The sequence below is a fragment of the Engraulis encrasicolus genome, chromosome 13, assembly GCF_034702125.1.
Source record: "Engraulis encrasicolus isolate BLACKSEA-1 chromosome 13, IST_EnEncr_1.0, whole genome shotgun sequence".
Taxonomy (NCBI): domain Eukaryota; kingdom Metazoa; phylum Chordata; class Actinopteri; order Clupeiformes; family Engraulidae; genus Engraulis; species Engraulis encrasicolus.
This window is the reverse complement of record NC_085869.1, coordinates 21,164,577-21,178,029: the sequence shown is the minus strand read 5'-3', so window position 1 is coordinate 21,178,029 and position 13,453 is coordinate 21,164,577. Positions and strand designations below refer to the sequence as shown.

At 46.1% G+C, this 13,453-nt stretch overlaps 1 protein-coding gene across 2 annotated transcripts in view; it reads right to left on the bottom strand.

The window, feature by feature from the left end:
• The window catches only part of LOC134460847 (receptor tyrosine-protein kinase erbB-4-like), a 387,488-nt gene that overhangs the window by 100,820 nt on the left and 273,215 nt on the right, over positions 1-13,453 (bottom strand). For both annotated transcript variants that reach the window (XM_063213431.1, XM_063213432.1), the window contains exons 11-12: positions 7,572-7,662; positions 4,011-4,210 (exon numbers count right to left, since the gene is read on the bottom strand). In XM_063213431.1, the coding sequence (XP_063069501.1) occupies positions 4,011-4,210; positions 7,572-7,662 (291 nt within the window). The remainder of the gene's footprint in view (positions 1-4,010; positions 4,211-7,571; positions 7,663-13,453) is intronic.

Here is a 13,453-nt window from a genome sequence, read left to right as displayed (position 1 = left end):
TACTTTCTGAGCTTTTGGTACCTCTGATTGATGTTTTTGCAATGAAACATGAAATGTGCATGCAATAATATTTACAATACCACCAGTGCTTACGTTGTACTGCCATGCTGAGCTGTGTACCGTTACTGTACATGTACATGCCATCCAATTAGGCTTGTGTAATTAGCAGCGGACTATATTGCACGTTTTTATCAACACACGTAATACCTGTGCAGCAACAAATGACTGACAAATATTTGCCAATACGGGGACATCAAAAACACATCCCGCACAAAAACAAACGATAGTGATCTGCTAATAGGCTATACATCAGTGTGGTAGGCTGCCCGTTGTTTGACATAAAAATGTGAGTTATTGCATGCGATCCATCTGTGCTTGGAAGCCTGGTTTCCTTTTCACCTTGAGATATCCTTGTGTAAGTGATTCAGAGCCTCGTGTCAGCTGCTGATTGAGTACAATGTATACCATCTGGAATTGATATTACCAGTGCAGCCATGCGTATCTCATGCTTTTAGAATAAAAAAAAGAAAAGAAAAGAAAAAAGAAAAGAGAAGCCTGGCCATGTTAGCTCTTAGCTGTATTCTGAATCCAAACTGCTGATGCCAGTGCAGGCGAGGACAGAGCAGAGCAGAGCGGCGTGGCGCAGCACGGTGCAGACAGACGCCCACTGTGTGGAGCTCACTGATGCACCAGCTGTGAGCCTGGGCTTAAAAAAAATACTGCTGACGCCACAGTGACAGGGCACGGCAGAGCAGACGCGTTTCAGGGCCTACACCTGCAAATAATAAACACAGCGCACTAACTCAATGGATGTCACTCTGCCCGGGCACCAGACAACAACAGTCCGACAGTGAAATTACTTTATTCAGTGTGCAGACAACATTTTCAGCCAAGCCAGGGCTATTATGTTATATCAGTGGGATATGATAGGAGCAAAAGAAAAAAATGATGTGTAAGCACAAGGTCTCATCAGCGCCGCACGCATGATGTGATTCGGGATTAACCAACTTCTGCCAAGTTTCATTTTCAGCAAAGCTGTTGTATGCCAACGTGTTCAATGGTCCCTATTAAATGGTATTTTTCTGTATAATAAGCAGCGATATTGGAACAGCTGCAACACAATGTTGCGGGTCAGGCAGGAATGTTCCCTCTCCTACTCAGGGTTGCCAGATGAGGTTGATGATTTCCAGCCCAAAAAATGTTCAAAACCCGCCTAGAAGCACAAAATCCCGCCCAATTCTATTGATTTCTATGGCAAAAAGTGGGCAGGTTTTTCCTGATAAATGCCATTTTTACCCGCACACGGCCATCCTAAGCAGCCCAATTGGGCGGGAACCAGCCCAATCTGGCAACACTGCTCCTACTTGGCTGGCTTTCTATATTCCACAGCAGCACGTGGCAGATTTACAGAGAGTAACAGGCTCTTGTTGACAAAGTGGCTTTGGCCCTAGGTCTTTACAAATACCCTTCAGATGCTATCTGGGCACCTTATAGAGACGGCAGCTTTGTAACCACCACTCTCCACAGCCTGGGATCTCACCTGATGCGAGCCAAAGGGGGTAACATCATATTTTTGGTGTCACACTAGAATGATTGGATTGTGTTGGAAAGGGGGAAAAAAATCAACCAACCAACCCCCTACCCTCCAACCATTTTTTTTTTTAAAGAAATGCTAGCCAAAAAGACCTGTGTGCTGTTTCTTGGGATACAAAAGCGGCTCAGTTTGGTTTCTTGGCTTCTGAATTACTGTTTAGCACCACAGGTAACCAAGGCTAAGAAGTGAGAGCCAGTTTTCTGGCTTTTTTTCACACCCTGCTGCCATATTACAGACAGATCAAAAGATGGCAACATCAAAGTTGTGACCTCACTGAAAACACCCAGTTTGGAGTGTTTCCGTCTCCAGGGAGACGGGAGGCAGCCGTGGGGACTCGATGAGCACTCAGCATACGCAGATGTTGCCATGAGACATACTAGCTGTTGCATTACAATGTTAAGGGGGGGGGAGAGAGAGAGAGAGAGAGAGAGAGAGAGAGAGAGAGAGAGAGAGAGACAGAGAGGGAGAAAGAGAGAGAGAGAGAGAGAGAGAGAGAGAGAGAGGGAGAAAGAGAGAGAGAGAGAGAGAGAGAGAGAGAGAGACACACAGAGAGAGAGATTTAACACTTGTTTATTGAAACATTCCTAAGTCATCTTACAACCAAATCAGCCAAATTAGAGATGGGAGGGAGAGAGAGAGAGAGAGAGAGAGAGAGAGAGAGAGAGAGACAGAGAGAGAGAGAGAGAGACAGAGAGAGAGAGAGAGAGAGAGAGAGAGAGAGAGAGAGAGAGAGAGAGAGAGAGAGATGAATGATGAATTAGCCAGTTCTTCAATGATTACTTCCCTGTGATAGGAAGGGAGAGTGAAAAGAGGATAAATTCCTGATGGTGACACCAGAGCTTGCAGAAGAAAATAATTCCGGAAATGTCAAAAAAAAAGACCTCAGGCAGACCCTTCCAATTTACATGGTTCAGCAGTTGATCTGATTGCTTTGCATTTTTTGCAATTAAGTGAGTAATTGGATTGATGGTGTTTACATCAATGCCCCATTTGGTGCGCTTAGCTCGGCCCTCCGTTACAATTGATGCCTGTAAGTATGCAATGTGTGAAATGAGTATCTCTTGCAGAAGAACACTCTTTATATTCTGTCTGAGAGGAGAGGAGAGGTGGTGGTGATCTTCACAGCAGAGTGAACTTCCCCTGTCTTTGCATCTCTCTGTCTGTCTCTCCATCTCTCCCTCTGTGCCACTCTCTTTCTCTTTTCTTCTCTCCATCTCTCCCTATGTGCTTCTCTCTCTCTCTCCATCTCTCCCTCTCTCTCTCTCCCTCTCTGTCCCTTGCTCCCTCCCTCCTGCTCTCCACCCCCCCTCTCACCTATGTGCTTCTCTCTCTCTCCATCTCTCTCTCTCTCTCTCTCTCTCTCTCTCCATCTCCCTCCCTCTCCTCTCTCCCTCCCTCTCCTCTCTCCTCCCCCATCTCTCACCTCCTGCCCTCTCCAGCTGTGGAGGAGACTGGCTCCCCTCAGCTCCCTGCTAGGTCCAGTCAGGTGTGGTGACCCAGGCAGAGGGAGATGGACAGGCAAGGGGATGGGAGCTAAGTCACGCTCGCTTGCTCGCTCGCTTGCACTGTCTGTCCTGGAGCGTTCAAAGTCGGTTGTCCCTTGGCACTCAGCGCCCTTAGAAACACTTACTGTACGCCTCTTTTCCACTGCCAGTTTTCCGGTAGGCCTACAGCTCGACACGTGCAGCGCGACTCGGCCGCCACTTTTTGCTTCATGACTGAGCTGTGTCGTGCCTATTTGAAAAGCAAAAAGTGGTGGTGGCCGAGTCACGTTGTGTCGAGCTGTTGGCCAATCTCAAAACCGACAGTGGAAAAGAGGCATTACAGCACAGTGGAGGAATGTGTGCACATGTCTCTGCGCCCAGTGGTACCACAGAGACTAGACTGGTGGATGCATTGCAGATGCCATTGCCTCAGTGAGAAGTAGACACACGCTGGAACTGTTCTGAAATTCCAGCGTCTGGCTCAGTGCCTGTGGCCTTTCATGCTGCAAGCATGTTAAACAGACAATGGACTCCCGACTCTTGCTCGGAATCTATAGAGATTGCCAACATGGTGTCATTGCCCTCACCAAACTTACTTTTAGGTCTGTATCTTTCTTGTTTACACGACTAGCATTACCGGGCCCAGGCTACTATCTGACAGGTGCCAGAATTTGATTGGCCACAGTGAGGGCAAAAGCCAAGGTGTTGCCATCCCATTTGCTCACGTGTCTTGGAAACCTCTATTGGGGAATGCAGGCACTTAAACGTCAAAAACTTAGTTGCCCTCCTGCCTTAAGTTTGTAAGTTAACCCAACTCAAGACTTACGCTTACGTAACTGGCTGCTATGTTTTACAGTGAGGGGAAAGCCGACAGGTCAGGTCACAATGACACTGAGGTAGCAGGTGTTTGTTTGACCAGAGTTGCCACTCACTGCATTCTTTGGGGTCCCGGTTGTTGCGGATGAGGACCTTCTGCGTGTTGGTCCGAAAGAGGCCGGTCCAGTTGACAGTGTTGTAGTAGCACAGTTGGCTGTTGTTGGTGACGTAGACGTTACCGGCGCTGATCTCCCGCAGGGACTGGAGCCGGAGGGAGGAGATCCACTGCTGCTTCAGCACCAGCAGCGAGATGCCACTGCAACATACATACAACACAGACAGGAAAGAGTTAACGGGTGGGTGGGCAGGCGTGCAGGCAGGCAGGCAGGCAGGCAGGCAGGCAGGCAGGCAGCGCGGGGAATAAGAACAAGGGCCGCTGACAGCTTTTGCAGAGCCCGGGACAAACTCATCTGAAAGGCTCCCCCCATCCAATACATACAATGTAATGAGGACCCAATTTTGGGCCCCATCTCTCCCTGGGCCCAGGACAACAGACCCCTTTGTCCACCCCCCCTGTCGGCCTCCCTGATAAGAACAATAAAGATGAAGAGAAGAGGTGAAGAGAGAATGAAAAGCAGGGAGACAAATGAACGAGGCGGGAGAGGGTAAAGGGAAGACTGGATGAAAAGAGACGAGAACAGAAGGGAGGGAGGGGAGAGACAGGTAAAAGGGCGAGAGGTAAAAAGATGAGTGGAGTGGAATTACAGAGTGAGATTTTGTTGAGATGGGGAGGATGGAGGATGACAGATGTACGAAAAAACTCGACAAAAGAGGAAGGATTATCTGCCTTTGCTCTGTGGCGGCTGGCTATTGTGTCTCTTTTCAACAACATTCCCATATAAGCTTTTCTACAGATTTGTTATATAGGCTTTTGAGACGGATGAAAAGCTCTATTGAAAGGGCAGTGCTCTCTCTCTCATTTTGATCGCTCCTCAAAATGGAAGACATAACTCACTAACAGCCAGAACCAGTCTCCTTTGTGATGGCTGTTATAGAAGTTGGAGTTCATGATGTTTAACAGAACAATCGGCGAAGGCATAACCTGGTTCTCACGCAGATGGATATTCATCCCCGTGCGAGCTCACGAAGTGTAACAAAGATGCACGAAGCACTAAGGGTCTGCGCGAGAGCCAGGCTAGCGAAGGCATGCCCTATACTCCAGTGGTTCCCAAACGTTTTCAGTGGGAATCCCATTTTGGATTTAAGAATATTTTCACGACTTTGTGCGACTATTAATGGAAAGTCTAGCAACAGTAATGCCACAAAAAATGCCATTAATACTTTGTCAACTAATATTGCAAGAAATCCACAGGACAGCAGATACATCTATGCTGTTAGCTGTTAACCTGTGTATTTCCCATTTTTATGTAATGTCGCTTTTGTCCGCGACCCCCCTTCAGGACCCCCGTGACCCCCCCCAGGGGTCCCGACACCCAGGTTGAGAACGATGCCCTGCTCTATACCATCATCACAAAATTCTTCATTGTTCAGCTGAGGCCTAATATTTCTGCCCTGCATGTGCAGGCTTTGCTGAAAAAGATTTCCAGGTTTATCTTTTTGATAAATGGAGACGCAAACCTGGCCATACGGAATAACAATAGATACCAGGAGAAGAAGCAGAGTGTGAGTCAAGTGGGACCCATTAATTCATAGTAGAATCAGCATATTGCATATGTTTTACATTACATTACAGAGCCTCCATTAACCTTCTCTTATAAGAATGGTTGATAAGCACGAGTCTACTTTCGGTAGTTAATGATAGCCATGCAGCATTTGATCACCAAACATTATTAATACAGGTATGTTCCTCCAAGGGATGGTATTGGTGTTAAGGTCATGCAGTGAGTCTTTAACCTGTTAAGACTACGCATTATAAATTTGCTGTTACCAGAATGGCAGTGACCAAGTCGTAGTGCGTTACTAAAGGCCCTGTGTTATGTAATAGTATTTATGCTAGTTAACTTTTCAATGATTGCTACAGTGTGCCACTGGAGGTATAGCGTGCATTGAGGGGCTACAGTGTTGACAGTATGCTTCAATTTGAAGATGTTTGAAGAAGTTCTATTTGTTCCTCTTTTCCTCTTGGTCTCTCTTCCACTCCCCTCTTTGCTCGTCTTTGGCCTGTGAAACCGAATAGTGTCAGCGCGGTCAGGAACACTAGATAGGCCAAATATGCTGAGAGACGTGTGGGAATAGGCACACCAATTGGATCCGTCCAGGGCAAAGTGGACATGCTGACTGTGTAAGAAGCAATGTTCTCTTCCAGCTCCCAATAGCACAGCCACGGCAGCAAGCAAACCTAAACGGAAACGGTCCTTCACTGAAATGGGGTTTTCACATTTCCCCCTCCTTCTGGTCAGCGTAGCGTCAGAGTGCTAACTAATTATTGGGGTGCTCTGCAAATGATGTGTTTGCACTGACAAGACCTCAGAAACAAATGATGGGTGAAATAACAAATGACGATGTTGCAATTACTTTCTTTCTAAAATGGGAAAAAATACATTTGTACCACAGAAACCCCTACAATCATGATTAACGATGAGTCACATAAGGCATAAAATGTCCCTCATTGTTATGGCAGTAATGTTCTTTTTAACATTAAAATTAACGTGTAAGAGCAAATTAGAGGACATAAAAGCCTTAAAATCACTCTCCTCTGAACTACACCTACCGGTACAACCTGATCAATGGGGCAAATTAAGGCGAAAATAGGAACACCATTTGAAAAGAGCACAACATCCTAGTCGTCAGCATGTCTAAGTGTTGGACAGAAGAAAAACAGCCCAGAGCTGTATTAGTCTTCAGGTGCTGATTTACGAAACACAAGATGAAAAAAATATATACAAACCAGCTTCAATTGTGATTCTGTGAAGCATGTGTTGAATGCCTTTAAAAAATGTTACTTGTCGAAACTGAAAAATGCTAAAATGGTTCTAGAGTTTGTATTTCTTGATGGGTTTTTTCCTACTATCACATGTTGGTCTCATCCATCACCTGTGTGTTCACAGACTCATGTCTCAATAGTAAAGTGCAAGCGCCCTACTCAGTAAATGTGTGCAGTGCTCTGAACTGTGCATGGGCAGAGGAGTAGAGTCCTCTGGAGCAGTGGTTCTTAACCTTTTTTTCTTAACGCACCCCCTTACCTATGCCCAAGACAAGCCGCGCACCCCCAACCTAAACCTCTACACATAAATACCCACTAATTACAATGAGTTTTTATTGAGACTTTAATCAATACCTTAACCTTTAAGAGTGTACCGTCACACCGTTGTGACGGGAATGTTCGGGCAGTGAAAGTTCTATAGAATTCTGGGCATCATTCAATACAATATGGAATTGTAGAATCTTGCATTGTTATAGAACGCATTATTTTTATAGAATGCTCAAAAACCCACACTCTTAAAGGTTAATGACTTCACATGGGGGCCAAAACATGTTTTAATTTAGTTTTGATATGGCCTACCGGTAATCATAATGTTCCAAAGCAGAATTTTGGTCACAACCTCAATTCAAACAAAATTCTGTGCACCCCCTGAAATCTCTGGTGCACCCCCAGGGGGTGCCCGCACCCCAGGTTAAGAACTACTGCTCTGGAGTGTCCAACTGTTCAAACTCACCTGTACAGAGATCTCCCCCCGATGGTCTCTAGGTTGGAGAAGACACCAAGGTCTGTGATGTTCTCTGGCCAGGACTGAATGTTCAGAAAGCCTGTCAGCAAGAAAGACAACCAGATAAGTGAACAAGTCCACTCCCTCATCCACAACATCCCACCTTGCTGAGACCTGGTACAGGACAAAGGCGTATGTGACAACAGAAAGAGTAGACGTCTGCACACTGTAGCTCTACTTTGAGGCTTAATGCCGTGTCCAGACCAAGAGCGAACTACGCTGCCTGGTAGCGTGGGTAGCAGAAGAAGTTTCGCCTTGAATTCGCTGTATTCGCTGCAGACGCAGCATTGACATGTTTGATTCAGCTAATCACATAACGGCTCTGGCTTGACAGCCTGGGACATTCGGAGATATGAACGTTCCGATTGGTTTTCGCCGAACAGCGTCAGAGCGAATTCGCCTGCGATTAGATTTAGTTTAATCGCCAAAATTCGCTCTGGTCGCGCAAGAAGCTTCGCTCCTGGCGAATTCGCTTTGGTAGCGCAGGTCGCGTGCCCTCCATAGAGAAATAATGACTTCCGTCGCTTCATTCGCTCCGTTCGCTCCTGGCCTGCACACAGCATTATTCAGGTCATACAACGTTTTGACCCAACAGGGTCTTCATCAGGCATGAGAATGATGGTGGACAAGTGGAGCTACAGTGCAATAACTTCTACTCTTTCCACTATTTCCAGACAATGCCAGACATATTGTGTAGTGATATTACTGTGTGGTCTGGGAAATACTCCTGAGTAGAAAACATTAAGATGGATCGTTATACGACGAGCACAAACTATATCCACAAGCAACTGTCAAGCGGAAATCAGAAGCGATTCCGAAGTGCCTTCAGTTAGACTGCTATAGATGGCTTTTTGTATATCACCAAGCTGAATCTTATTTAGCACGTTCTGCATCTAACACAGTTTAATTAATTCAGAGTGATAAATGCATATCTGATGAAATAGCTATGCATCGTTTAGGGACTTTAATGATGAATTTCTAGATTAAATATTTACAGAAGGTTGGGAGCTACCCTGTGCGTGTGTGTGTGTGAGTTGAAGGACAAATTGAGTAGAGTAATAGAGAAAACCACAGTGATGTGGAAAGGTAGGGAGAGAAAGAGTGAGAAAAAGAGAGATAGAGAGAGAGAGAGAGAGAGAGAGAGAGAGAGAGAGAGAGAGAGAGAGAGAGAGAGAGAGAGAGAGAGAGAGAGAGAGAGAGAGAGAGAGAGAGATGGGGGGGATGAAAAGAGAGCTTTGGAGGAGAAAATGGAATGAGGGGAAAAAGATGGGGTGGAAGTGGGACAAGGAGAACATAAATTACCCAGATTACTTTAACATTGAAAACCCCAGACGGTGCATATTTTTTCAAGGATAAATTCAGTTGTAGGGCTGATATTTGATTGCCTTTAAACAAATTCATTACTTCGGGGGAGACACACCAGGAGGACAGGGACCGGGGCTTCATGCTAATGGAAAGAGAGAGGCTAATATGATTGTGGATCTCCTCAGCATCCACAATGACTTATAATGTCACAACGCTCCTCCCGTCTTAACACTAAACAGAACTATGTCTCTGTGCTTAATAACAAGAAAATACATCTGGGAGTCCAACTATTGGAGACAGACACTTAAAAGTTTTTGTTTTTTTAACAGTAGAACAATACAACACAGAGCCAAAGTAATGCAGATATTAGAGAGTTTCTGGAGGGCGGGGCAGTACATTTGATACACTCTAATACTGAATAATACAATATTAATAATAACAGAGATTGAGTATTGAATTGCTTCAATAATGCAGTCCCTTTACACAAAGCCTTTTAAAATGATACAATGAGTTTCATAAGATTTCTCAATGTACTTTGGCACAGAAAGGATTAAAAAAAAAAAAAAAACTATGCCAGTAATCTCTGGAGTTTGTTTAAAAAAATCAGTAAAACAAAATATCTCTAACACACACACACACACACACACACACACACACACAAGCACACACACACACACACACACACACACACACACACGCACGCACACACACACACACACACACACACACACACACACACACACACACACACACACACACACACACACACACACACACACACACACAGTGAACAACAGACTGAGACACCACACCACACTCACGCACACTTTTCCCCATGCTGTATTGTTTGGAACACACAGACAGAGCTCTTTGATTTCCGCGGTGTTGATGTGCTGCTAATGTGACTCCCACTGACATTAATTGCCTAAATGACAAAATTGCACTAATGGGATGTCTCCCTCCCTGCCTAGATAGAAGCCTCATCTGCTACAGTTACAGCATGGCTCCGGTCCTCACAAGACAAGGAGCCGGCTCGTCAGGCACACTCTGCCGTTATAGAGCTTGAAAGTGACGTCACTTCCCCCGATTTCATGGGACCTCAACGGCGTTTTTAGCCGAAAATCGTAGCATGTAATCCAATGGCGGTATTAAAATGATATTTTGATCCCCTTCGAGTTGTGCCACGAGCTCCACATATGTTGTTTCTGATATTTTTGTTTAATTTTTCGAACGAACCCCTAAACTTTTTAGAAAGCTGTGTTTCTTCACATTTTTCATGCAGATGGCCTCAGAACAAAACATTGATACTTCTGCATGAATAATCTTTATCTAGCCTCTTAAACAGCATATTTGTAGCCCAGCACATGTAATGACTGAGATCGGAAGATATTTACTCGCTACCATGTGGTTAGATGGTCAGCTTAGGTCCTGTGAAATGCGGAACTAAGGGGTGTGACTTTCAAGCTCTATGCATCACACCGACCACGCACTGTGGGAGCTACCTTCCGTACAGTAGTGGCTACATCTCAGGCTAACTTTATGCTATTTGCTTACAAGTCCCTCCCAAACACAAATCACATAGGCCTAGTATCAAATCAAATAGTCGAATCGACTCTTCAAAAATGATCACTATGATTGCTGGTACTATATTATCATATCAGCATTTAGGTGACTGAATATAAGCATTCAAAATCATACAGTAACAAAGTCTGTCTGACTGTCCATCTGTCTGACGGTTGGTCGGTCGGTCGGTCGATCGGTCGGTAGGTCAGTCAGTCAGTCAGTCAGTCAGTCAGTCAGTCTGTCGGTCTGACAATCTGTTGGTCTGCCTGCCAAACTCGCACAACAACACAACCGGCACCACTAAACCAAGAGTAAAGAAACAAAGCAACAAAAGCAAAAGCAGACAATGGTGCAGCGCATTCGGGCTCTTCGCAGAAGCCTGTAAATAAATCCACTGTCAGTCCCGAGAGTGGGTTAAAGGGAGGTCTGAGTTGGAATCTGAGTCCTGTCTACTGTAGAAGAGAGACCAGCATTTTTCTAGGTTCAGTGAATGCCACATTGCATGTTCATCCGAGTGAAAGAAAAATTACTGACTGGACCACTTCACTTGAGGTTGAGACGGCAATAGAAACGATAGCAATTGTACTCAAAACTATGTGTCCAAGCCAAGGATCCCCTTACGGGCTGTCAGTGTGTGCTGTACGGAAATACTGCCTCTGGACACACTGAAGAGCACTGCACTACACTACACTGCACTGGAGCTGTCAAGAGGAAGCGTGTGTGTGTGTGTGTGTGTGTGTGTGTGTGTGTGTGTGTGTGTGTGTGTGTGTGTGTGTGTGTGTGTGTGTGTGTGTGTGTGTGTGTGTGTGTGTGTGTGTGTGTGTGAGTGAGTGAGTGAGTGAGTGAGTGAGTAAGAGAGAGAGAGAAAGCGGATTTGTATGATGGACAGCAGAAGAAAGAGAAAGGCAGAGAGAGAGAGAGCTAGTGTGTGTGTGTGTGTGTGTGTGTGTGTGTGTGTGTGTGTGTGTGTGTGTGTGTGTGTGTGTGTGTGTGTGTGTGTGTGTGTGTGTGTGTGTGTGTGTGTGTGTGTGTGTGTGTGTGTGTGTGCGACTGTGCGTGTGTGCGTGCGTGCGTGTGTGTGTGCGTGCGTGCGTGTGTTTACAGTATGTGGGCTTGTATGTGCCCGGGGGAATAACTATGGAAGTAAGCAGGAGTACCAGCCCTCCTGTCTCAGCTTCAGTCCCGGGGCCCCAGGGGTCACAGGGGGCTGGGGAGACCCCGACACGGGCCAGTCAGCTGTCTGTCATGGCCCAGTAGCTCCATGAAGTGTCACACAGCCTGTCACTCACTCTCTTTCTCTCTTTCACTCTCTCTCTCTCTCTCTCTCTCTCTCTCTCTCTCTCTCTCTCTCTCTATCTCCTCTCTCTCTCTCTCTCTCTCTCTCTCTCTCTCTCTCTCTCTCTCTCTCTCTCTCTCTGTCTCTCTCTCTCTCTCTTGCTTTTTGTAACCATACACACACCGCACACATGCACACACAAGTGTGTCACACATGAGTGCATTCACACACGCATTCACGCACACATTCACACACGCATTCGTGTACATTTTCACATACATATTCACGCACGCAGACATTCATGTACATATTCATGCACACATCCATGCATTTACATTTACACACGCATGTACATACCTTCTCACAGGCAAGCATACAAATACGCACATATGCTGTATGCCCAGATGTACGCACACACATACAAACAACAAAAACACAAACACACACACACACACACACACACGCATGCACGCACGCACGCATGCATGCACACACACACACACACACACACACACACACACACACACACACACACGCACACATGCACACACAACAACCCCCACACACACGCACGCACACACACACACACATGCACACACGCACACACGCACGCACGCACGCACGCACACACACGCACGCACACACACACACACACACACACACACACACACACACACACACACACACACAAGCAGTAGCACTCCAAGCAAACTGGGACCTGCTCCAGAGATGATCTAATTCCTCTGCATGTCTTCGGAGATGAAAGCACAGGGCACAGGGGTTGACACAAAGTGCACTAGGCTACGGGTGGAGGAGCACTGATCATATATGCATTAAGAGCACGCCTGTCAGTCACCAATGTGTGCTCCCTGCTGGTATTATGCATACACATAGGCCTACACATGCATACAGCACAGTGCATACACAGAGCTTGTTTTACTTTGCGGTCTTGATAAGCTGTACGCTCTCAGTCTTTTTCGTGGTTAGTGACAGGGCTGAACTGGCCATCTGGCACGGCGGGCATTTCCTGGTGGGCCCTGCACCATCGTGGGCCCCTATTGTCAGAAATGTAAAACTTTAAAAAAAAAATCTGAAAATAGGGGCCCATGAGGCTGCAGGGCCCACCGGTGAGTCAGTTCTGTGCCACTAATTATGACGGTAGGGACATATAGGAGGCGAAGCAAGCGAAGCGAAGAGAGGCGAAATCCAACCGTCATCAGGTCGTCGTGGCGAATCAAGTGGAATGGAACACTTATGTTGTTGATTTGATTGGGCCGCGGCAGGCGATTTCGCTCCTCATTTGCATAACATTAAACTTTCTTTAATAATTTCGCTTCGCTTCGCTCCTGTTCGTTTGCTTTCGCTTGCCATCGCTTGCCTTCGCCTCTCTCATAGGAATGAATGGCAAAGTTCGCGAATTCGCATGTATGTGTCCCTACCGTGAGGGGCCCCTTTAAGCCAAACGTGCCTGGGCCTCAGTCTATTCAGAATCAGAAGTCATCTACCGTACAGTATGTCCACTGCCGTACAGTTTGTCACTGTGCATGCATCAATCATTTGGCAGGCTACTGTATATAAAGTAGCAGCATGCTGGATACTACTTACATCTTACATTTTAAAAGCATGTGATGGAAAGGTCATACTCAGAACGGATCAACAATTTACGCTCTTACGTCTTCTATTCTTG